Source organism: Dreissena polymorpha, chromosome 2 (genome assembly GCF_020536995.1).
Source record: "Dreissena polymorpha isolate Duluth1 chromosome 2, UMN_Dpol_1.0, whole genome shotgun sequence".
Taxonomy (NCBI): Eukaryota; Metazoa; Mollusca; class Bivalvia; order Myida; family Dreissenidae; genus Dreissena; species Dreissena polymorpha.
Genome location: NC_068356.1, coordinates 134,234,904 through 134,262,096, shown reverse-complemented (window position 1 = coordinate 134,262,096; position 27,193 = coordinate 134,234,904). Strand labels below are relative to the sequence as shown.

Below are 27,193 nucleotides of genomic sequence, written 5' to 3'. Positions count from 1 at the left end.
AAATCATGTGGATTAAAACTTGTGTTTGATAATCAAAAACAGTATTTGATCATGATGCAAACAGGTGTTGAGTGTATAACTGGTGTTTCTATTTCAAATGTTAGCCTGATATACAATATTTTAATGCTGAATTTATGAAACAGTTGTTAATAATGGAAGCTATAAAAACAAAAAGCGTTTAACAGCAGTTCCTGGAAACAATAATAATTACAATTTGCTATTGATCTTTCTTGAGAGAGATGCTGTTACATTGGTCACATTAAACACTCAAGTTGCTTTTCTAAGCTAAATGAAACCATGGACGTCTGCAGAATATTCGTAATAGTTATGACAGCGAAAAAGCCATTCCCTTGCCTGTCAGGCAATTATCTGTTGTGTTTTATGGCGTAAATCACTGTTTCATGGTCATCATGGTGGAAAATTAAACGACCAGTTAGACAATAATGTGTGGCCTCTTTCATTCATTTTGTGAAGCTCTGCTTTCCAAAGGCTGGGACAATTTTGTGATCAAACTGTTTCGATTGTTTACTGTTAAATCAATTTCCCATTGCGTGCTACAGTTGGGCTTGAGGAAAAATGAAATATACACTTTCTAACATGCCCAACACCTGGCCAGTTAACAGAGCCTACTTGTTTTACCTTTTGAAAACGAAAACTCGAAATATTTACGGATGAGCAGATTCGGGTAATGTGTTCTAAATATGCTCAACTTCAATTGATTGATCCTGTAACAAAAACTCTTTTATTAACATTAACAAAAAGTGGTGTTTGCAAAAGGTTCCCAATTAGGAGATCTCAAAATGATTAACCAATCGAACTTCAAGCTAAATTTCTTTGTTAATGAAACTTGCCATTGAAGGGAAAAAAACTGTTTTTGTTGAGATCAGAATTCTTGACCTTTGCCTTCCAACATGCGATGCAGTAACTTGAATAGGCTATTGCTTTACACATTAACCTCCCAGTTTTACAGTACTTTGATATTCTTGTCGTCTTTTGCAGGGGTCCATGCACATCTACATCCGCATAATGACAAAAAAATGAAAAATGGTATGTAGACCAAATTACTGGTGGGTCTTATTTTTTGTTTGAAAATGAATACTTGCAGCCTTGAATCAATGCGTTGTTCTTGGTATTTTAGCTGTAAGTAACAGTAAGCGAAATTAAATTTGATAATTGAATTGAATAATATATACTATCTATAAAATAGAAGCTATATTCACATGATTCTGATATTTTGATTCATTAAAAAGTTTGGTTTAAAAATCATGTTTTGCCAACTTTTACAAAGATTCTATATTGGTATGTTATGCTTTATCCAATATCCATTCCCACAAAGTTAAAATGGCTATTTGCAACCAGCATAAAACCAGAACAGCCTTGGAGTAATTCAGTTTTTATGCTGTTTGCTTCTCTTCTGTAATTTGATGTTAGAAATAAAGCCTTTAAAACTTGAATCTATTAAGGAAGGTTGCATAAGGGACAACACTTTCGCTCAAACTGCATTTCAGCTAAGAAGAGACTTTCTTTGAAAGAACAAGTCCATAAAAGCAGAATGTATTGTCCCTAAGAAGCCTTCACAGGCTGCACAGGCTTTTCTGGGACAACACTTTACACACATGAATTAAGCCCTGCTGTCTCCAAGCCAGGCTCATTTTATGCTTTATCTTTCAGAGACCCTTCTGTCTGCGTACCAGCCCGACCTCACACAGGTCACGGTGCCCCCGCCCCACCCCATGAGTCACCCCAACAACAACCACATGGAGCGGGTAAACTCATTCAACAAACTCCCGCCAACGTACGCCGAGATCAAAGAGCATCGACTCAGTTCGCCCATGGGCAATGGATTGCTGATAGAGCCATCCCCGAACAACATGCTTACCCACAATTCCTCCATGGACCAGATCGCCAAGAAAAACGAGCGAAACAACATGGTGATCGTAAATCCGATTGGGTCTGGTGGTTCCCCGCGCGGTAGCGATCACGAGAACCTGCGGGACAGTCGGGACTCGATGATGTCAGTCGAGTTGCCGAGTACTATCGATACCGATGCGGTGACTTGGAGCACATTTGATTATCGCGGTGGGAGATTGACACTTTCGGAATCTGGAGTGACGCTTTTGATACCAGAGGGCGCGATTCCCCGCGGTAAAACGGAAGAAATTTACATGGCCGTGTGCAGAGATGATAAAGACAGACCCCGGTTAACAGGTATGAAGTCATATTTGGAATGGAAAAAAAAATTGCTTAGATATTTTCACCTTTGGAATCATTTTTAAAGTTTGCCTACTGAGCATAGCTCCAATAAACTAAATTAACCGTATTTTTATCACAAAAAAAATAAGATGAGGTTTGCAAAAATTTCTTGCAAGGGTTTGAAAGTCATTTCAGCTTGTTAAAACCGATCTTAATCCCTTTTTTTGGAGACCAGCGGTGAATATCTGGTGTAAATAACATTTAGGAATTGCTTTTGAGAGGCAAGTATGAATACTTCATTGTTTGCAATCGTGTAAATAATCAAATTTGGGGGGAGAACAATGCTTTCACTGCATTTTTTTAAAGCCAAATGCTGCTAAAAAAAAATCATTCATGAAGTCATGTTTGACACGTTTGTAATGTGGATGTTAAACAGATTTTGATGTCTTGAAACATGCCCCAGATATGTTATACACCTAGTAAAAGTTTTTTTTATAGATGGATGCTAGTTTGAAAGAAAAACTACCAGCATGTTTAGCGTTGATTGATGTCTCGGCAAATTTTGTTGAGAAAAAAAATGCTTGTAACAAATAAGGCCAGGTCTTGTATTTTTGAAAACAGCCCTTTCTGACTAGTTGTTTCCTGTAAAGAACATTCAAGATTTGCTTCTGTTTATTTGATATACATGACAGAAACTTTCTAAAGGATTAGTTTGGAATATGTCTGAAATTTGATGCAAGTTAGCAACATTTGTACTATTAGTTTATTTGTTTGTCATACTTTATAAAATATATGATAAGCTGAGTTTATAACCTGTTATTTGTTGTTGTAACAAGTTTTGTCTGTGGTTGTTTATTTTCATTTTTTCATAGAGATGTAAACATATTCTTAAAGAAAAACTGTTTTCCTTTCGTTTACAACTGTTTTATTATCCCCGCCAATAGTAATTGGTCCTGTCCGTCTGTCTGTCTGTCCAGCCGAAACTTCGACCGGAGCATAACTCCAAATCTATTCAATGGATTTACTTTAAACTTAGAATATAAACAAATGGCAACTAGAAGTGCAGTGACCAAGAACCATAACTCTATCTACCTTAGTTTTTGAATTATCTCCCCTTTTATATAACTTAAAATTAAATTTTTGTCCGGAGCATAACTCTAAATATACTAAAGGGATTTACTTGAAACGTGAAATATAAACAGATGGCAACGAGGAGAAGTGAAGTGACTAAGAACCATTACTCTATCTACCTTAGTGATTGAATTATCTCCCTTTATTTAATTTCAAAGTAAATTTTTGTCGGGAGCATAATGAATTATCTCCCTTTATTTGTTTTTACAAATATTATTCTACTCTCTAGAACAAATGTTGTCATACAAGCAAACACATTTCGGCGGGGATTCGGCACTACTGTGACAAGCTCTTGTTTTCTTTAAGTTTACTGGTTTTACTTCTATTTATTGTTATGAATAGATTTCTTTAATGCATTTTCAAAAGACAAGTTTTATAACTTGAATAGAAAGTTGCAGGCATTGTTGATTGTTGATAGAGAAGTGTTTTGTCTCACTGTTGTATTATTTTTCCCCTAAATTTTCTGACAACGTTGTTTCCCCTAATTTCAGATAAGCAGACTATACTGAGCCCCATAGTGGTGTGTGGCCCCACAGGCATGATGCTGAACAAGCCAGTGGTGTTGTCACTGCAGCACTGCGCCAGCATGCGTCAGGGGGGCTGGCAACTGTCCGTGTGCTCCAGTAACACGCCCCTTGAGATGGCCCCTCAGTGGCAGGTATGATGATGTTTGGTGTAACCTTGACCTTGTTTCCATAGCAACTGTTTTGGTCAGACCTTACCAGAAGTTTTAAACCATTTCCCAATGCGTTTGTAGTCCATAAGAAAATCAAATTAAATTTAAGACTAGTCTTACTATATTTAAGTTTCATTTCAAACCCTAAGGTACTGATGAGCAGCAAACAGCATAAAACCTGCACAGACTGCGAGCTATGCGCAGGCTGTCATGGTTTTATTTGGTTTGCATCAAGATATTTTCACTTAACTTCTGAGTGGGAAAGGGTTGTAAGTTTTCCCAATGTGCTGATCATGGCACCTCTCCACGTTGATACATTACAGGGTGTGAGTACATGTATTCAGATTTAGGTAAAAATGAAGAAAAATACTCTATATAGATATTATGCTTGTGTTTTCATACATGCTGTCAATAGTTCTTTTAAGCATAGTATCTATAGGTGTACTTTGTAATGTTCATTACACAGAAACAAATCTAAATCTAATAATGTCATGGTAGTATTTCTAGCATTTTAAGTCGGCTGTAAGTTTTGGGTAAATATACATTGTGCAGGAAAACTTTATTTTCTCAATTATGAACGTAATGTTTCATTTCTCTCCTAACAGTTGGCCGTGACCCTTGGTCAGGAGACGATCAACACACAAATCTACACACAGATTGACGCGACGCACTGTCACTTGATGACCGAACAGTTACAGCGTTATACCCTTATAGGCGAGCCCGTCTCTCAAGGGAGGGCGGTGAAAATCCTACGTCTCGCTGCGTTTGCGCCTTCCCTACCTCCGTCGATGGACTTCAGTATACGAGTCTATGTAGTGGAGGATACGCCAGACGCATTAGAAGTATGTTGATGAAGTGTTGTTTAATACTTTACATATTTTACCATTCTAAGCATATTTTAGCATTTTTTGTGTTTGCATATTGTTTTGTGTTTTTCGTACACATAATAAGGACATGATTCGTCCTCTAATAAAGAATATATTCAATTCATTATGCTCCCACAAAATTAATTTTGGGGGGAGCATACAGTCGCCGCTTCGTCTGTCCGTGCGTCCGTGCACAATTTTTGTCCGGGCTATTTCTCAGCAATTAATGACCGGAATTCAATTAAACTCTATGGGAAGCTTCACTACCAAGACGAGATGTGCATTTTATCAGCCAGTTCTGGTCGGATGATTTTTCACAGAGTAATGGCCCTTTGAAATTTTCCATTAACTGTACATATAGTGCAATTCTTGTCCCCCCAACTACTAGACGTTTCCTTTTATCTGAATATATAGTGCAATATTGGGACAAAAAAAACTTTGGGGAGCATCACCAGTCTCCGACGGTTTATTGTTGTAAATGGGAAGGGAGTATACGTTGTGCTATTTTTCCATAATATTAATGCAGTATTTACAAAAGAAGTCATATTTGTCAAAAAGTGTTTTTAAGCCCCCCAGTACATGCTGAAGGGGTATCCTTGAATCATCATCGACTTTTGTCTGTCCATAAACACAAACTTGTCCATATGGGTTCTCCTACATCTGTCATAAAACCACTCTAAAACTTGTAGCCATTGTGCATTATGTTATGATGTTGTTTATGTGCGATTTCTAGAACTGTGTTTGACAAAGCTTTATGATAATTCACTTGAGCGCTAATGATGTCAGTTCTGCTGCAGCAGTTATGAGATTGAGTGAATGGATTTCTCATTAACTTTATAGAGATAGTATTGACAGTTTAATACTGGAATCATGTCTGAGTAGCTAACAGACTGATAACATCTTGAACGAATTAACAGCTCATGAAAATGTGCAATTGTTGGATAATTTGTGCTATGGTGAAATGATGTGCACTACCTCCATGAGATATTCAGGGAAGATATGCACAATGGTAAGGGCTTATCAGCACTGTGCTGCACTGGGCAGACACCGATTAAGATACCTGATTGATTTATTGATTGATATAGTAGATTAAGACATCTGTGACAATATTTACTTGTTTGTTGGTTTATTAATAGATTAGGCTTCAGATGTTTGTTTGTTCCACTAACTGTGTTTGTCAATTCTCCAAACAGAGTTGAAAAAAAAAATTAAGATCCAGGTAATCCACCAAAGTTGTTTTTAATTCCTCTTATACACTATAATATACTGAGGACTTACAAGTTTTCATATAAAGGGCCCACCACACATTTTACAGAGCATTAGCTAGTAGACCTCTGCTTTCTGTTACTAAACACGATTTTAACGTAACATGTCTCAATTATCTAAAATACAAATATTATGCAAATAGAACAGTTTTGATTTGCACTGAGCTCTCAATTTCTCGTTGCCAGGGTGTGATGCAGGTGGAGCGCAGGCTAGGCGGGCGACTGCTGGACCACCCGAAGCAGATCCCGTTCCAAGATGGCGGCCACAATCTGTGCCTCACCATCGAGGATCTGAACAATGGCTGGCGCAGCAAGCTGGCGGCTAACTACCAGGTGAGTTCACGAAGTTCCTGTTCTCTTTTGTTTAACCCTTTTCCGCTCTGGTACGCAAAACTTCCAGAATGATTTCCAAAATTATCTGAAAATGTAGCATCCTTTTACCATTTTTAAAAGGGTGAAGAATTTGAAAATGATCGTTAAACATATATGTATGTGCTTCTTTTATTTCTGACTTTTCAAATATAAGATTAGTGATGTATTTTAATATGGTTCCTAATAATCATGAATGGCCAATCTGAAAAAAAACAAAACAATAATAACCGTATACTATATACACATACAGATGTTGCACATTATGTGTGAATGAATGCTTTTACATTTGAGATCTGATACTAAATATATGTATGTATATCTTGTGTTGTGTAACCTAAGTCACACAAGAACTTACTTCAAAGGACTGGGAACAGGTTGGGTTATGTTTGCACTTTTTTTCACCATATAAAATTACAGAAAAAATGTAACACAGACTTTGGATTGGGTATTTAAGGCATTTAATAAAGTGTGGACATCAGTGAAAATAAACAATAATGTGGTTGTCCTTTGCAAAAAGAATAATAGTTTAAGTAAAGGTGTATGTTCTTGTAAAAAATAAATTACATGCTTGTACTGTCTTTAGATAAATATTTGGAAAAAGACATTTTAAAGTACTTCCATATTAAAATAACCAGATAAGCATATGTTTGAAATATTTTTGGGATATTTTAATCTTATGTTCATTCTATGGATTTCTTAAATATCAGCAAATCATTCTTTGTCCACATTTGGCTCTTATTCCAAGGCTAATGAATTTTAAATCTTTAATCCAATAATATCATTGGCAGTTGGAGCCCAAAATTAATCATTTTTACCATGTTAATGATTTCATTTTATCCCAAAAATAAATGGATGCTTTTGGCTTTATTTTAAAAGAGCATGCACTTCAGAAAGTGTTTTAAACAAAGACCCTTTTGTTTGCAAATTGTAAAATCTCTGAAAATGACCCCTTAGAATTGATATCTAATTACAAATGGAGGCAAAAGTCTGAACGTTGATTGACGACTCAGGGCCCTTTCATCTGAAGTATTACTATAATCAGTTTAAGGACAATTTTATAATCAATATCATAAATGACTTGCCCTGGATTCACAAATTAGCCCCTTGATTTTGCCCTGTATGCTTTTAAATGCTTTGACAATGTGTTGGTGTCCTGAAAAATGACCTGTAATTCTGAAAAATGGCTTTCGGATATTCATCCGGAAAAATAAAATACTTTGAATATGTTTTTTCTAAATCTCTATTAAGAAGACCTTAATCATTTGAATAATTGATGTCTTAATTATGCGAGTGAATCATGTGTAAAATTATCAACAACGAAATTGTGCTCTGTGACGCCTGCTTTGTACCATTTCTTTGCAGTAATCTATTATAATATTGCGCCATTTATAAATGTCATTGTAATTAAGATGGCAAAAGGTTGATGGTTTAAGCCAATATCTGCTGTCATTAGTAGAAAACAGTTTGACAGAACAAAGTAAATGGAAGCGCTTAGAGTATAGTTTTAAAACATTAACATCTGCTGGTTCCTATGTGTTTCTCAAGTCATTACAAACATGCTGATAGGAATTATTATGTATTATAGTGATAAGATATTGTTAAAAATGCAAGAACTGTAAGAAGAGAGAAATAAAGCGTTGTGGAACCATGGGCAAATTCTCAAGTCATGTGGAAAAACATCTGTAAGGGTTTTGCATGATCAGCACTTGGGATATTCTGTAAGACGCTGACAGCGAATGATGTTTTTTTGGGCTGGCTCATTGAAAAAGATCAGATCATCATTGGAAAAAATCCTTGCATTGAATTTGTCATCTCTTTATACTGAATTCAGAATTTCCAGCAAAAGCGAGTTGGAAAGAGAGATTTTGTTAGCGATGGGTTCTCAAGTATGTTAATAACTTGGTATGTTATCGTTTGCATGTATCTGAAAATGATTAATGACCCAAAAGTGGAGAGGGGGGGGGGGGGGGGGTCCTTAACTAGGGAATATTGACAAGACTATTAACTACCGGTACACATGTTTCAAGTCAAATGGCATGCTAAAAGTTTTAACAAAGAATGCCAAATCTGATAACATCTCCCCAATTTTGATGCTGACTGGTCTAACTATGAAGTAGAGGTCAGGGAAAGGCCATATGAGGTGAGGGGGCTGGGGGGTATGGGAAGGCAACGGTAGTAGACACGGTGGGGAAAAATCAAAATTGGTCAGATTGTTGATGTTTGGCAAATTGATGAAAAATGTGAACTGTAGCCCAGTGATGGACTTTCTCTGATAAAGGTGGGATAATAGCACCCCTAGTAAGACTGAAAATAATTAGTTTGCTATTTTTTTCGATTTCTGTACTGGCTCACTCTGCTATGAGATTGTATCTTCTTCCATACACACCTGTGGTCATGGATTTCACTCTCAACAACTTAAAAGTCAACAAAATCAATCAAAAATTAACCTTTTGGCTCATTAACTCCAGCAACTAGACTTATGTTGTTTATTATTTATGAAATTACAATATTCGCTCCAGTGATCATAGGTTTTATTGGATGCGCAGGCTGTCTACAGATGACTGACCTCTGAAGATGTGGTTTATAGCAAACGCATGCTGTACACTATCAAAGGTCACAGTCACAATAGCTGGGCAGTGAACTATAGATCTTTATTTTTTCTACACTGACATACTTTAAATTAATTTAAATTGACATGATATCCTTCCTTTAAGAATCATACACAAAACTTCTCAGGCGGTACATTATGTCTACAGATTTTAGTATGAAAAAGAACTGATCTATTTTTTTGTCTGCACATAAACCCTTGACCACTCTGATGCACACATTCATGCATTTGTAGCCGTTAGAAAATCTGATTTAAATTTAAGACATCTCTTGCTTCATTTCCAACACTTACATGCAGCAAACAGCATAAAAAGTGGACAGGACAGCCTCCAAGTTAGGCTATTTTCACTTTGTTTCTGAGTGGGAAAGGGTCAATAACATTGTGTGTAACTCCATATTACTTTGTATGGAAGGGCTTTAAATGAAATGCTAAAGACATGTCATCAAGAGAAACAATGACAAGTGCCCAGTACAAGGACATTTGTTCTGTCAATACATATACTTAAGGGATGACATCATGTCCACTGACAAAACATGTCGGTGTCTATAAAAAGTACCAGTGTTCCTGCAACCAAAAAGTAAACAGTTGAGAATATTATTGTGTTCTCAAAAGTAAGTTTACATTTTATTGAAAATTGTAGGCAGTCATTTGGTAAAAATGTATATTCTTTTTGACATTTGGAATGGGGCATATTGGCAGCCCCAAATTCGAACCCCCCCCCCCCAACTGCTCCTCAATAAAAAGCCTCCATGGTCACATGCCTGTTTTGCTGGTTCCCAGGAGATTCCATTCCGGCACATCTGGAGCGGGAACCAGAACAACCTGCACTGCTCGTTTAGCCTGGAGATGGTGGAGTGTGTGCAGGAGGCGATACGCTGCAAGATACAGGTCTACCAGAAGGCCATACTCAGTAACAGACAAGTGCTCAAAATCAACACCAACTTCAAAGAGGTATGTGGGCAGAAATTTCTTTTTTAGTGAGGATTCAGGAAAAGGGGGTTTGAAATTCTTTACAAAAATACAATCAAAGTGGAAAGTGTAGTCCTTGATGATCCTGTGAGGGACGGTTTTCGTAGAGCAAAGCTCGTTTGGATTTTGGGTCAATGTCTTTTTTCCATCATATAAGAGCAATATCGAAAGAAAATTAAGTGAGATTGTACATGGCAATTAATAAACTTACCAGTGATGTTGACTTTTGTCTTTGCTTTAAGTTGAAACATATAAAAATAATTATTTTACAAACACAGTGTGGTTCTAGAAAAATTATGATGTATGCTCACAAGCTCTCAATTTAAAAAGTTTGTTTTGTTCACAATTTTTAAAAATATGAATTTTATATTAATTTTTTTTGGAATTAATTTAATTTATTTATTTTTATACCTTTTCAGCCCCCAATATGCTCGAGTCCCCTAGGTAACACGTTGAAGGGTCGAGCCTCAACCGTTACCTCGGCGACTAACTCGAGTTCCGGTGTGAGTTCCGTGGTTGCAGTGGACAGCTCTCAGCCCTCCCGACTGCCCTCTCATATACGCCAACAGGTCTGCGCGCTTCTTGACACGCCGTGCGCACGTGGCAACGACTGGAGAATGCTGGCACAGGCTCTCACTGTTGATAGGTACACTTTTTGGCTATTCTATTTTGAAATATGAGCTGCACTCTGCGAAAAAGGGGCTTAATGTATTTGCGTAAAGTTGCGGCCTAGATTAGCCTGTGCATTCAGTACTTGCTATTCAGGGAAGACAGTTTCCGCTTGTATGGTATTCAGGGAAGACAGTTTCCGCTTGTATGGTATTTTTTATTTAAAGGTAGTCTCTTCTTAGCGTAAATCCAGTTAAAGCGGAAGTTGTTGTCCCTGATTAGCCTGATTAGTCTGCACAGGATGTTCTGGGATGTTTCTGCGCATGCATTAAGCCCTGTTTTCCCAAAGCATTGCTCATATGTCAATCTTAATGAAGTACTTGGATGTGACAGTATCTTTAGATACTGTATCAAGGGGTTATTGTGGTGGTACATTTGGCTTAGGGATAATCACCATCTCCCTAAACTCATTGTTATATATATATTTCAGTCTTGAGCAATTTGTGACTTAGTTATTAATTATGGTAATATCAGATAAGTCAAATAGAAATACATGTACACAGAGATACAGGAAGAAAAATGCAAATTTGATTAAAATATTTTAGGCTTTTAATATTGTAAATAAAAATTGTAAGGTTGCATGTTTTTTGTATTTGCATAATGAATAACTAATATTAATCAAATCAAATATAAAGATTCGAAGATTTCTATGTGCAAGATTTTAGATTGCAATTTAAGGGAGACAACTTTTAAGTTTTCCCTTTAAAATCTAAAAAATATGCGTTTGTGCATTTTACAAAGCAAATTGTTTTGGTGAATATTATACAATTTTTTTGAGGCTTTCTATTTTGGGACTTGAGAAATTCCTCTCACATTTATTTATTTGGAGAAAACAGCACATTGTCTATTGTCGATCTGAATGATAGAAAACACCTGTCTTTATTTGATCACCTCATGTGAAAGCATTGTGCATTAGAACATTTGTAATTTAGTTTGAACTGAGCAATTTAAGATAATTGCTTTAGCTTCACTTATATTAATTTGTACTAAAGGACTTGTCCTTTCCAATTCACTGATTTATCTGTTTTAAATGAGCCAATTCAGTTTGCATTAGGGATGAAAAATGTGTTTGTAATGATTGTTTGAGTCTGTAAATAGAATAGAGTACGTTATAAATCATTTGTCTTCACATATGTTAAATTTAATTCCTTTATGCTTATAAATACAAACGTGAAATGAAAATGATAAAGAGACATGCGGAAAGAAAAATTGTGAGAGATGGATAAAAAGTGTGAGGGGAAGGTGGGGGAAGAGAAAGTGTGAGAAGGGTAGAAAAGTGCAAGAGCAGGAGAAAAAGTATGAGAAATGAAGAGAATGTGTGTAGGATGGAGCAAAAGCCAGAGGGGAGAGAAAGTGAGAGAGATGAGAGAAAGTGTGAGGGGGGTGAGAAAGTGTGAGATAAAATATTATGAAAGGGTGAGAGAGAGAAAGTGTAAAAGGGAGAACGTGTGAAAGAGGGAAAGAAAGAAGTAGAAAGAAAGTGTGCTAGAAGAGAAATAGAAAGTAAATGCGAAGAAAGGGAACAAGAGGGGAAGACTGGTACAAAAAACGAATTCCAATAATCAATGATTAAAAACACAAACTTAGACAAAATCTGTTCACTTGTTCCAGGTACATCAACTACTTTGCCACAAAGCCCAGCCCCACGGAGCACATCCTTGACCTCTGGGAGGCGATACATCGTGAGGACACTGCCGTCACCGACCTCATGAACATCCTCCGCTTCATGGGACGCATGGACGCAGCAGCTGTTCTTGAGAAAGACATCGGCTCCTGGCTTTGAAGGTTCCAGCTTTGAGACTGTGTATATGCCATGTTGCACTTCAGCGAAGTTGTTTTTGGCTGGTTGTTACGCTTCTAGTGACCTGTCAGTCACTTTAATCTGCGACATCTTTCGTCTCGTGCATATGACCTCGGCAAGGGAATCAGTCCAGTTTATCTCATCTCCCAGTGATTTCTGGATAAAATGTAAACTCTAAGGATCATTGGATTGGATTAGAATACCCCGCAAAAGAACAATATGACATCGTGTCCTTTCAAAGAACAATTGGACACCATAGAGGAATATGGACGATGGTCATAGTCTGTCTATAGAATATGGAATATGGTATCCTCAAGGAGATTGTGGGATATCACTTGTTCGTAAAGTCCACTTCCAGGCCTCAGATGCCCGTACATAAAGTATCCCGTCGAAATATGCAGTGAGTTTGTGACATCTATTCCGCTTAGCTTTAGTGGCTACAGGGAACGGTTTACATTATCTGTGAGTGAAGAACTTTATTCTGTGAGGAATAGTTAACATTATCTTAGAATAAAGAGCTTTATTCAGTGAGGAACAATTCACATTATCTGAGAATGAAGAGCTTTATACTGTGAGGAACAATTCACATTATCTGAGAATGAAGAACTTTGTCCAACGCAGGAAAAGGGTGAATGTGTGTCAGAAATTGAGACTGACTTACCAGACTTATTCTGTGATGGCCGCAATATTACATCACTTCCTGCGCAAGGAGTCAAGTGCAAGTGCATTGGTGACAGGCCTTGTTGCCGTGGAAACTGAAATAGAAGGGCTGGTCAATAGACAAGAGGTAAAGTGTGATTCTGATAAGGAAATCTTACTGAATGGTTGAAAGTGGAGAAAATTTCTTCAGGCTGGAATTATCAGCTAGAATGTTGAAGTGGGAAAATAAAGATCGAAAAATGGGTCAGAACGCTGAGTGAAATGTTTTATTAAAGAGAAACTACCTGTATGTCTTTGATAGCTGGAGCTACATGCTATTAAGAACAGAGTGACGAACTGTAAAAGGGATATAGATCTGACATTGCTGTTAGGCATTTCGTACAGAATGAGAAATTTAGAAATTATGCTTCGGCATTGGGCAAGCAATGCGAGCAGACATTCTTTGACTGTGATCTGATATATATTGTGTAAAAGGTGTACAAAACAATATTGACTAAGTTCTTTCCGAGGGGATGTCATATGATGATGTCATAAAATGATATCACTATTGCAAGAATTATGATTATGATTAACAACAATTATTGATGCCATTGTAATTGTGTTTTGTGCTAGTTCTAATTTTGCCTGCTATTAGATAGAAAGAAATATTACAAAGAAAGGAGAAATATTCTATAGCAAGAATATATGCATACCCAGAATGGTATTGGCTTTACCCGTGATTTGATGTCCAAGCACTGCTATCATAATTTTATTATTTGTTCATAAAGCTTAAATTTGGACAGACATTGTTATACTTTTTCTCATTGAATATCAAGCCCAGTGTAATCTGAAACAATAAAAAACAAAACAACCTAATACTCAATTCTTCGTTTACGATGGGGAAAAAATAGTATTATAGTGAAGTTAAATTTTATTTTCTAAGTTTAAAAAAGCATCACACATGAGAAATTATGCCTTCATGGTTCTGTCATTAGATTTGGCAGCTGGATTTTGCTACAAATGTATTCATATAAAGAGAGAAGGGTGACATTGTTGCATCTTCTAAAGCAAAAGGATTGTTTCACATGCAATCCATAATGTCCAATAATCATTATGAAAGAGAGCAAAATCTTCATCTGTCTCAGGTATTGTAATGATGCAAGCAGGAGGGAATATTATCCACAAATATTCAGTTGCTATGCAAAGAAATTACTCTGATAATTGACGTGTAATATAAAATACGCAAAATTAATTTTTGTTCATGCTTCTGATGCTTTTTGTATGTGCTGTGCTAATTTTTCAATAAATTTTGTTCATAAATATTTACTATCGTTTAAGTAAGAAATGTGTGCCCTGTTATATTAGATGGAACATTTTATGCAAGTCTAAAAATGTGAGTTTAAATAACAATGTCAGACAATGTGTTCAGCAACATTAAGAAAACTGCTTTTGCCTATTGCTTTAAATACATGTTTTGTTAATGATGTATTTAATGATAGATTGTTTATTTAATTGTTGACTGTAAATATGTATACATTGCAAACTCTTATCTGTCCTGTTCTGTCTTGAATATAGTTAAAATATTTTTACTGTCTAAGGGAGGTAACACAGATTATGTTATATACAAAAAGAGCAGTTGTTTCCCTTCAATTATTGCCAGTTGCTATTAAAGACATTCAAATTTTAGTTGTGGAATGTTCTAGTCAATACTGTAGGATGCAGTGCTGTAATGTTGGTTGTTCATCTGCCTACTGTAATTATATTATGAAAGATATACAAATTAGTTGCTAAATAACAGAAAATTCACAAATAAATAATATTATTAGTTACCCCCATGTTTGACCCCACTTTTTTCAATTATATTTTATTCTTCTCTCTTTATCCCACTTAATTTAGTGTCCGTAAAAGTTAAATTAATGTCATCCACAAATAAAAAACTCTTTAACGATTTTCTAAGTTATTGAAACAAAACATAAATGCTGAATATTGCAATATTGCTAATAGTTATGTTTGATAAAGTTAGTTAGTTTCTTTTACTGATAAAGGCCTACTACAACTATCACCACATGTATTCAGGGGAGAAAAAAATCAAGAAGATATTGTTATCTATGCATATTTGAATCTGAGTTTATGTATCCAGATGTTTTGGAGACCAAAGATGTGCCCGTTTTCCAAATATATTTTTTTCGTTAGTTGTTCTTTCAAGCATAAATGGCTCTGTTCAGTTGATATTTTATATTATAGGGCTAGCATTTAAGTGTTAAATGCATCCCTGTTAACTGTTTAGTTAAAATGTTTTGATTTAAATTATCATCTTTCTTGCTGGTTTCTGGCCATGATTGATGTATCTTGTATCTCACAATGAACAAACAGATGTAATGCATATAACTTTTATATTTAAATATTGAGTTTTTGTTCATAATATTGTGTATTATTGACATTTTATTATTAACTTATGTTTTGTAAATAATGCCAAACTACAAAATAAATGCAAAATCAAGCAATAATCCGGTCGTTTTTTATTTGTTTGCTTACTTAAGTGGCATGTTTACAGAATGCAGAAATGCATGGAATAAGAACTGCACAAATTTCACAGAATTAGAATTGCAGAATGCAGAATTAAAAGTTCAGAAGGCACAGAATTAGAATTGAAGTAATGCACAGAATTAGAATTGCAGAAACGGACAGAATTCGAATCAGAAATGCACAGAATTTGAATTTCACAAAAGAACATAATTTGAATTGCAGAAATGCACACTATTTGAATTGCAGAAATGCACAGAATTCAAATTGCACAAATGCACAGAATTCAAATTGCACAAATGCACATATTAGAATTGCAGAAATGCACAGAATTATAATTGACAAATGCACAGTATTGTAGTGAACCTTTTAACAAAGGTGCAGCAGTGTCTTAGTTTGAAATGAGGATTTTAACAACTAATGAATTATTGTGAAAACAATACGCAGTTCTTAGTAGACACAACTGCCCAAAATTGTTAGGAAAAATTAACGACTTCTTGAAAAAGGATATCAGGGAAAATGTTCCACGGAATTGTACTTTGTCAATATTGATGGTAAGCATGGGAGAAATAAAATGCAGTATGGAGTGACCAATGTATCGAGTGGTAAATTACCACATACTTTTTAACAAAATGGAATACGTTTAAAATCGCAACAAAACAATTAAGGCCTCATTTTAAACACTACTATAATGGCACTACCATGCCCATCACCACCTCTTCAACAATCATCACCACCACAACCACTATCACCATTACCATCAAAACGATCACGATCATCACCACCATTACCGCCACCATCACCACAACCATCACCACTACCATTGCCACCACCATCACCACCCCCATCATTATGACAATCATCAACTTCGCTATAACTAACACTACTGCCATCAGCATCACAATCATCCCCGCCGTCACCAGATCACCACCATCACCCTCATCACCAATAACCAACACCACCACCATCACCGACACCATCATAATCACCGACACCGTCACTAACCCACCACCATCACCACCAACATTACCTCCACCATCATCACCACCTCCACAGCCACCATCATAACCACTATCGTCACCACCACTACCATCAAAGCAACCACAATCATCACCACCACCATTATCACCATCTATGTCACCAATGCCACCACCAAAACCACAACCATCACCACTACCATTGCCACCACCATCACCACCACCATCATTATGACAATCATCAACTTCACTATAACTAACACTACTGCCATCAGCATCACAATCATCCCCGCCGTCACCAGATCACCACCATCACCCTCATCACCATTAACCAACACCACCATCATCACCGACACCATCATAATCACCAACACCGTCACTAACCCACCACCATCACCACCAACATTACCTCCACCATCATCACCACCTCCACAGCCACCATCATAACCACAATCGTCACCACCACTACCATCAAAGCGACCACAATCATCACCACCACCATTATCACCATCTATGTCACCAATACCACCACCAAAACCACCATAACCATCACCACCAAAACAAACACCACCACCACTACCATCAAAATGACCACAATCATCACCACCATTGTCAGCACCACCATCACAACAACCATCATCACCACCACCATCACCGCCAACATCACAACCACAATGACCATCATCAACATCAGTAAAACTATAACCACCACCATCAGCATCACAATCATCACAACCGTCACCAAATCATCACCATCACAATCACCACCACCGTCACTAATAAACCGCCATCACGACTACCACCATCACCACTACTATCACCATCACCACCTTCATCGCCACCACCATCACCACTTTCATCACCACCACTATCTTAATCATCATCATCACCACCACCACTATCACAAAAACCATCTCCACCAAAACCACCACCGCCATCACCAATATCATTATATCGAATCCACGCACCTGAAAAAAGGATAGGATTTAAAGTTCTCCCAACATAATTTGTGGTCTTTACGTGGTTACATTATTTACATGTTTCTGGCGTTGACAAGATTACGTGAAGTGAACAGCTAAACAAAACCAAACATGAGTAACCGATAAAGAAGAATACCGATAAATAAAATAAACACGTATTAGCATATATAGAAACATTAGGATACGTCCATTTGCAACAAAAGGTCAGAGTTATACTGAAAAAAAGATGATGCTAGGCCTTACTAACTGCCTTTGGTAACCAGTATTGCTGTTGGAAAACAGAACGAACACGCTATCGATTAGACTTGATTTTCAGAGCTAAGGCGTTTTAACACTGTTAGCGCTGACTCGGACTCGCTTTCGCACCATCGACCAACGTCAGTGTGTCGTCAGTGTGTTTACGCTTGCGGGCAAAAAAGACGGTCCATACTTCAGTCTGGTATAGGTGACCTTCAGCGGTTGGCCATGGTGTATCGAAGCCCATGTAGAGTTCCTACCCTTATCACAATGCACGGACAGCTGTTAAACAAACATATGTTAGAGATACCAACACGACGTATATTGGATACAGACAAAGAATACGTCGCCAATATTTTTTGTCCAAATATATTGATTAAATTGTAAATTTTTCCAAATGAACATGTGCTATATTTTTTCCCAAATTAGTTGCATATAAATACACATGTAACACAAACACGTATAAGCGTATATAGGTAAATTAGAATACGTCCATTTTCAACAAAAGGTCAGAGTTTACGTTATAATGCAGCACTGAAAAAAAAGATAAGATGATGCAAGACCTTGCTTACTGCCTTTGGTAAACAGTATTCCTGTTGGAAAACAGAGCGAACATGCCATCGATTAGACTTGATTTTCAGAGCTAAGGCGTTTTAACACTGTTTACGCTGACTCGAACTCGCTTTCGCACCATCGACCCACGTCAGTGTGTTTACGCTTGCGGGCAAAAAAGTGTGTCCCTCGATGTAAACTGAGGAGCCTTGCCCGAGTTTGAGCGCCAACAATGTTAAAACGTCCTAGCTCTATAAATCGAGTCGAATGGACAGTGTTGTCTGTCTGCATACCAACAGCAGTAATGCTTACCAAAGGAAGTCAACAACAAGCGCACATCACAATTATCTCTTTAAGCACACCTGTTTAACGTCATATTTGACCTTTAAAAATGATATCACTTATCTTTGTATTAACAGCAATGGCAGAGATGACGGTCTATACTTCAGTCTGGTATAGGTGACCTTCAGCGGTTGGCCATGGTGTATCGGAGCCTATGTAGTGTTCCTGTCCTTATCCAAATGCACGGACAGCTGTTAAACAAACATATGTTAGAGATACAGACAAAGAATACGTCGCCAATATGTTTTGTCCAAATATATTGATTAAATTGTAAAGTGTTCCAAATGAACATGTGCTATATTTTTTTCCAAATTAGTTACATATAAATATCACAAACACGTATAAGTGTATATAGGTAAATAAGAATACGTCCATTAGCAACAAAAGATCAAAAGAGATAAGATGATGCAAGACCTTACTTACGCTCGATTGGTCATTGTCGGCTCGGGTACTACTTACATGTACCCCGGGTACTCTTAAGTATACTTACATGTACCCCGGGTACGATAAATATACTTAATCTCTTTTTAAAAAGGGAAGTTTTATTTAAGATAATCGGTAGCGCGTTTTACGACATCGGATTTGGGGCGGAAATACTTGGGTACAGTCTAATATCGACCGGGTACGATTAAGTATATTTACCGTACCCGGGGTACATGTAAGTATACTTAAGAGTACCCGGGGTACATGTAAGTAGTACCCGAGCCGACAATGACCAATCGAGCTTCACTGACCTACTGGCTAATTGGATTTTCAAACTGTGCTGTTATTGAATGTAAACATTTTTGTTCAATAATAAGAGAAGTTGGAACCTACAATCGACGATAAACAAGAGTTTGCGAGGTAGGTGTTTATTGTTATTTCAGTTTGTAATCTTAAAATTGATATCATTATGCACTTGCTTTAAATTCAAATTCGTAATTATGGGGAAACACGTTCCATGGAGACTTCGTACCACTTTTGAATACACTACGTTACCTTAGTCATTTTTGGTAGTAATTTGTTTTTGAAAACATTCTTGAAAACACATGTTATTTCGTGAAAAATAAATATGTACACTTAAACACCGTTATTTTGAACACCGATAATCCGAATTTATTGTTAATTGAAAAATAAATACAATTTAAAATTTTATCTTAAACTCAGTTATTAATTTTATTAAAATCTAAAATTGAAATATATAATTATGTAAAATGTAGTTTATATAAAACGTTTGTTGGGCATGACATGATTAAAATATTGATCTTGTAGGTTTATTTGAAATTTAGTTATGAATTGATACAGTCATAAATTACATTATTAAATTTTAAGATGTTGTAACGCTTGATTATTTAACCATGTATGCTAGTCAATATAAATTGCCGCCATAGAGTCTTTTGATGATTTTTGCTTTGGCAGACTCTTGGCAGACTCAAATTTATTCTGAACGCGAATTATTTCAGCTACCATGTATGCTAGAAAAGTCGGTTTCTTATATGTGTATGTTCAAGCAATAAACTTGTGTATACAAGAATAAAGATGTGTTGGTTTTCAACCTCAATATTATAATTAGATTTAGGTTCGTTTTAGGTTAAATTATAACGTTATTCCTCAACGTTTCGGGAACGTTAAGCGAACCATACATTTTTACGTTGCAAAGTGGTTGAATTTTGGGTGCAAAGTGGTTGAAGTTTGGTTGCAAAGTGGTTGTAGAATGGTTGGATTTTTGTCGAAAAATGGTTGAATTTTGGTTGTAACATGACGTTGAATCAACGTCATAAAATGACGTCTAAAAAAACTTTCATTTACAACCAAAATTCAACGGCCATTCAACGTCATGGTACAACGTCTTTTCAACGTCTAATTAACGTCATATGTTTGCTGGGATCCTATTTAATCTTTTTAGCACCCTTTTTAGCCTATTTAGCCTATTTAACACGTTCAGTACATAGGTTGGAAAATACATGATACTTAGCATATTCTTTTCAGCCTATTTGGGAGGTTTGGTACATATTTTGAAAAAATAAATCCTAAAAGCATATGTACCAGTATTTTTTGCCTATTAAGCGAATTTAGCAAGTTTAGTGCATGTCTGTTATTAAATACATCCTATTTAGCATATCAAGCATATTAAGAAGCCTTTCAACAAGTGTATTAAATAGGTTGAAACAAGCATCCTATTTATTCTTTTTAGCACCATTTTTAGCCTATTTAACACGTTCAGTACATAGGTTGAAAAAACATGATACTTAGCCTATTTAGTATATTCTTTTTATCCTATTTCATCCTATTTGGGAGGTTTGGTATATATTTTGAAAAAATAAATCCTAAAAGCATATGCACCAGTATTTTTCGCCTATTAAGCGAAGTTAGCAAGTTTAGTACATGTCTGTTATAAAATACATCCTATTTAGCATATCAAGCATATTAATTAAGTAGCCTTTCAACAAGTGTATTAAATAGGTTGAAACAAACATCCTATTTAGGCTATTTAGAAACCTATTCAGCCTATGCAGTCTATTTAGCTTTTTAGCAATCTTATTGAATAGGTTGAACCATTCATCATATTATTAAATTTAAGCCTATTTAGCAAGCCATTTGCATTATTTACACAACCAGTTTGTATGAACCGTTCAGTGCCCCTTTCGAACAAACAAGAGTTATCACAAGGAAGTGACATAGCGCACGCTGATCTTCCTTCGGCTGACCTAGTTTCGGCCCACGGTTTTTGTTAGGGTTGTCGTCAGGAGGACGTTAATCAAGCCTATTAAGCGAAGTATACGCGATATCTACGGCAAATCGATGTGCAACTTTAAGGGCCCCTTTCGGAAAAACAAGAGGACGCGACCTAGTGCACGCTGATCTCCCGGCGGCTGCCTGTCATGATTGCCTACTTTCGGCTCGGAGTTTAAATTATGGTCGGCATCAGATGGACGTACATTAAGCGTATTACTAGTATGCGATATATCGACGACGAGTTGGTATGCACCTGTAAGGGCCCTCTTTGAACAAACAAGAGTATCCCCCGGCAGCGATCTATTGCAAGCATATTTCCGTCGGCTGCGTGTCGGGCTGACATAGTTTCGGCGCGGGGTTTTAATTAGGGTCGGCGTCAGGGACACGTTGATTCAGCCTATTAAGCGTAGTATTCGATATATCCACGACGAGTGGGTATGTACCTTTAAGGGCCCCTTTCGGACAAACAATAGTTATCACCCGGAATCGACCTAGTTCGCGCTGATCTCCCGTCGGTTGCCTGTCAGACTGACTTACTTTCGGTTCGGGGGTTTAATTAGGGTCAGCGTCAGAGGGACGTTCATGCAGCCTATTTATTGTATTATGCGCTTTATACAAAGCGAGTGGGTATGCACTTTTAAGGGCCCTTTCGAAAACACACGAGAGTTATCCCCCGGTAGCGACCTATTTCAAGCATATCTCCCGTTGGCGAGTGTCGGGCAGACCTAGTTTCGGCTCGGGTTTTAAATAAGGGTCGTCGTCAGGTGGACTTACATACAGCCTATTTAGCGTATTATGCGATATATCGACGACGAGTGGGTATGCATCTTTAAGTGTCTTTTTCGGACAAACAAGAGTTTTCCCCCGGAATCGACCTAGTGAAGGCAGATCTCCGGTCAGCTGCCTATCGGGCTGACCTTATTTCGGCCCGTGTTTTAATTAGGGTCGGTGTCAGGGGGACGTATTAACAGTCTATTGAGCATATTATGCGCTATATGTAGGGCCCCTTTCGGACACACAAGAGTTATCACCGGAAGTGACCTAGTGCACGCTGATCTCCAGTTGACTGCCTGTCGGGCTGACCTAGTTTCGACCCAGGGTTTTATTTAGGGTGGGCTTCAGGGGGACGTACATACAGCCTATTAAGCGTCATATGCGCTATATATACGGCGAGATGATATGCACCTTTAAGGGCCCGTTTCGGACAAGTAAGATTTATCCCCTGGAAGCGACTTGTGCACGCTGATCTCCTGGCGGCTGCTTGTCGGGCTGACATAGTTTCTTCCCTGGATTTAAATGAGGGTCGGCGTCAGGGGGGGGGGGGGGAGACGTACGTACAGCCTATTTAGCATACATGTATTGTGCGCTATATCCACGGCGAGTGGGTATGACTTTTCAAAGGAACCCTTTCGGATAATCAAAAGTTATCCCCCGGATGCGACCTTGTGGAGACTGATCTCCCGCGTTAATCATTACAAACACCATCATCACCACCACAACCATCACCTTCACAACCACCTTCACCACCAGCATCATCACCAACACCAGCAACATCATCATTTCCACAACCACTACCACCATCGCCACCACCATCAACATCATTATAACCACGACCACCACCATCAGCATCACCATCACAACCACCGTCACCAAACCACCACCACCAACACCACTATCACCTCCAATATCACCACCACCACCAACACCACCATCATCACCACCACCATCACAACCATCACCACCACCATCATCACCACCAGCACCACCACCAGCGGCTAAATTGAAGAATCTTCATGGCATCCGAAAACGTTTCGCCATCCTTCTCCAGCAGTGGAACCGGATCGTGAAAGAGTCCCATCTGACACGAACTAGTAACTGAAATAAAAATAAATTAAACACTACTTTATTGAAAATATACACTTTAGTATCATTTTAACCAACGATAAGGGGCGATAACAGATAAATAAAATAAACACGTATTAGCATATATACCGGTAGGTAAATTAGAATACGTCCTATTGAAAGAAAATGTCAGAGTTTACGTTAAACAGCTGCACTGAAAAAAGGGATAAGATTATGTAAGACCTTAGTTACTGCCTTTAGTTAACCGTAATGCTGTTGGAAAACAGAACGAAAACGCTATCGAGTAGACCACAGGTGGTTAGCGTGTGGCTATGATATTAATTAGTGAAAACATCATTTTGAATGATAAATAATCATATTATAACGAAAAATTAACTTTTCTGAAAAAAAAAATTTCACTATCAAATATATATATATATATATTTGATAGTGAAATATTTTTTTTTTCAGAAAAGTTAATTTTTCGTTATAATATGATTATTTATCATTCAAAATGATGTTTTCACTAATTAATATCATAGCCACACGCTAACCACCTGTGGAGTAGACTTGCTTTTTAGAGCTAATTATTAAGGCGTTTTAACAATGCTTACGCTGACTCGGACGACTCGGACTCGCTGTACCAGCACCATCGACCCGCGTCAGTGTTTACGCTAGCGGGCAAAAAAGGGTGTCCCTCGCAGTAAAAACTGAGGAGCCTTGCCAGAGTTTTAGCAGACAGACACAGACAGAGCGTCAACAACATTAAAACGTCCTAGCTCTACAAATCAAGTCGAATGGACAGTGTTGTCTTTCTGCGTATCAACAGCAGTACTGCTTACCATAGGAACTCAACGACAATCGCACATCACAATTGTCTCTTTAATCATACCTGCCTTACGTCAATTTCAAAAAGATATATTATCACTTATCTTTGTATTTACAGCAGTGGCAGAGATGACATTTCAACGATCCATACTTCGGTCTTTTTACAGTGACCTCCAGCAGTTGGTCATGGTGTATCCGATCCCATAGCGAGTTACTGTCTGTATCCAAATAAACGGACAGCTGTTCGAAAAAGATGTTATAGATGACACCCATTTACGTATATTAAATACAGACAAAGGACATGTCGCCAATATGTTTGTCGAAATCTATTGATTAAAGTTTTAAAGTGTTCCAAATCACAATGTGATTTAATTTTTCAAAATTAGTTGCAGCGCGACAACCTTTTATTTAGGATAAAAACTGTCAGTTTTGAAAATTCAAAATGAGTGGATTCCGTAAAAGTATTCATTCACTTTTGGGCGCACAAGTGTATTGTTAAATGGCTATCGCTTTCATGTGGAAAACAACAAACATATCAATGTGTTTTTATGTTCTGCTTAAATTCGTTAATATACTCGTTGTTTTCAATACTTTTAGCGGTGTTTTAGTCAACAAAATATTTGTTCGTTCTTTTTCGTTTTACGTGATACATGTGTATTTTTTTTTCATTTTCCTCAACCAAACTTTTTAACACTTATCGCACTTACAAGCACTGTCACAATTTCAAAGCATACGCGAATAAGTAATAAGTACGTGTAATACACATTTATGTTTACCTTATCAGGCGAACTGCACATCCATTCATTCCAATATCCCAACAACCATTGATAAACCCGATCAAGTTTCACACCTTGATAAACCACCTGATCACATCTCAGGAAGGTGTAACGTCCCACTAGCTCAAATAAAAAAATAAAGTAGTGGTGCAAAGATGGGCACTGTCAATTGTATTTAATACAGCAATTATCAGCTTATTCACACAACTGAAGCATTGTGTCGAACTGTTAATGTATGATTAAAAAAAGAATACTTTACATATTTTGTGATTTTAAATCTGCATTAACTGTTGTCATACGATCTAACCCTAGGCTCGAAAGCGTATATAACCTATAATAATTATATAAAAAGAATCGCTGAATGATATTTGGATGGCACCAGTCGAAGTTTAACGTATCCTTTAAACGTTAACACACACCTAGTGATATATTTTTTTTAGTTTGGCCGCACACCGTCAGATCGTCGATGGTATTTTTTTACTTGATCGGACGTAGGTTATAAACTGTTAAAACATCGTCCTATTTCGAATAAGATCGTGGCGACAAATTATGCAACGAAAGGCACTGAGCAATATTCAATAGACTGATGAAAAGCAAGAGTTTAGAAAACCCCACTAATCACCCCGGTACAAACAACGCTGGTCCATTATATCAACCAATTAAACAAAGATAGCTTACTTTAAATAATAACGATTCATACGGTGTGTGACTTTGAAAGGATTATAAATGGGTCAGCTCTATTTGTACCTACAGATTAGTGTGTTTTTCCAAAAAGTTTTTTTTTCCGGGATACATATATTATCGTCAAGGTATCGGACGGCCACCAGTACAGTCATCCAAAGGCCCTTATTTCACGGGCGGCGGCCTAAACTCGATTAATCTTTTAGTGAATTTCCTTTGCAATAATCATGCATGCGCGACGACCCTCACATTCACATCGGTACACTTATACTTTTATTAAGATTTAAATGCATGCCCCATTAGTAGTTCATTACATGTATACATGTAAGCGTAAAATATATATAAATATTATACAGTGCTCCAGCTAGGATTGAAAAAGGCCAGGGGGGCTTTTTTGTCAAAAGGGCACTCTCGACGCGCCTGTATTTTGTCAAAAGGGCACTTTCGAGGGCGTTTCTGGAATGCTTCCTGTTGCATGTTAATTTATATGTTATTAATAATTGTTAGAATAAGTTTTCCCATTATTATTAAACCATTGAAATATAATGTGTACATTGAGGTATAAATTAATTACAATGTAATAAGAGATTAATTAAGGAGCATATGTAAAAGAAAAAATTAAGGGCAGGGGGGGGGCAGGGCGGAGGTTCGGGAGGGCAGGGCGCCCTTCAATTTAGGCATAGCTGGAGGCTGGAGCACTGTTTAATTATAAACGTGACATTGACCTACCGGTCGCGATCCGTTTCGTCACAACCCACTTATCAGACCCGCACTTATCGACACTCATACTCATAAAGCATGTTGATGCAGATTTTTAAAAAGAGAAGTTTTATTTAATATAATCGGTAGCGCGTTTTACGACATCGGAGTTGGGGCGGAAATACTTGGGTACAGTCTAATATCGACCGGGTACGATTAAGTATATTTACCGTACCCGGGGTACATGTAAGTATACTTTAGAGTACCCGGGGTACATGTAAGTAGTACCCGAGCCGACAATGACCAATCGAGCCTTACTTACTGCCTTTGGCAAACAGTATTGCTGTTGGAAAACAGAACGAACATGCCATCGATTAGACTTGATTTTCAGAGATAAAGTGTTTTAACTCTGTTTACGCTGACTCTGACTCGCTTTCGCACCATCGACCCACGTCAGTGTGTTAACGCTTGCGGGAAAAACAGTTTTTTGTGTCCCTCGCTGTAAACTGAGGAGTCTTGCCCGAGTTTGAGCGCAAGCATTGTTAATACGCCCTATCTCTATAAATCAAGTCGAATTGACAGTGTTGTCTGTCTGCATACCAACAGCAGTAATGCTTACCAGAGGAAGTCAACATCAATCGCACATCACAATTATCTCTTTAAGCATACCTGTCTAACATCATCTTTGACCTTTAAAAATGATATCACTTATCTTTGTATTCACAGCAACGGCAGGGATGACAGTCCACATTTCACACTGGTATGTGACCTTCCGCGGTTGGCCATGGTGTATCGGAGCCCATTTAGAGTTCATGCCCTTATCCAAATGCACGAACAGCTGTTGAACAAAAA

At 37.4% G+C, this 27,193-nt stretch overlaps 1 protein-coding gene and 1 long non-coding RNA gene across 5 annotated transcripts in view; one reads left to right on the top strand and one right to left on the bottom strand.

Annotated features, from left to right (window-relative positions):
- The window catches only part of LOC127869082 (netrin receptor UNC5C-like), a 182,287-nt gene extending 166,591 nt beyond the window's left edge, over nt 1-15,696 (top strand). For all 3 annotated transcript variants that reach the window (XM_052411372.1, XM_052411371.1, XM_052411373.1), the window contains 8 exons: nt 1,000-1,047; nt 1,672-2,208; nt 3,816-3,982; nt 4,606-4,842; nt 6,318-6,464; nt 9,892-10,062; nt 10,500-10,726; nt 12,361-15,696. In XM_052411372.1, coding sequence (XP_052267332.1) covers nt 1,000-1,047; nt 1,672-2,208; nt 3,816-3,982; nt 4,606-4,842; nt 6,318-6,464; nt 9,892-10,062; nt 10,500-10,726; nt 12,361-12,532 — 1,706 coding nt within the window. In that variant the 3' untranslated portion in view covers nt 12,533-15,696. The remainder of the gene's footprint in view (nt 1-999; nt 1,048-1,671; nt 2,209-3,815; nt 3,983-4,605; nt 4,843-6,317; nt 6,465-9,891; nt 10,063-10,499; nt 10,727-12,360) is intronic.
- Nucleotides 9,872-19,372, bottom strand: LOC127869095 (uncharacterized). Of its 2 annotated transcripts, XR_008044396.1 has the most exons (5): nt 19,224-19,372; nt 18,100-18,991; nt 13,212-13,305; nt 10,492-10,716; nt 9,872-9,986 (listed from the first exon to the last, which is right to left on the bottom strand). It is a non-coding gene; the product is annotated as an uncharacterized LOC127869095 (long non-coding RNA). The 2 variants fall into 2 exon arrangements; XR_008044397.1 differs by lacking the exons at nt 18,100-18,991; nt 19,224-19,372 and adding an exon at nt 17,913-18,092.
- Between the last annotated feature and the right edge of the window lie 7,821 nt (nt 19,373-27,193).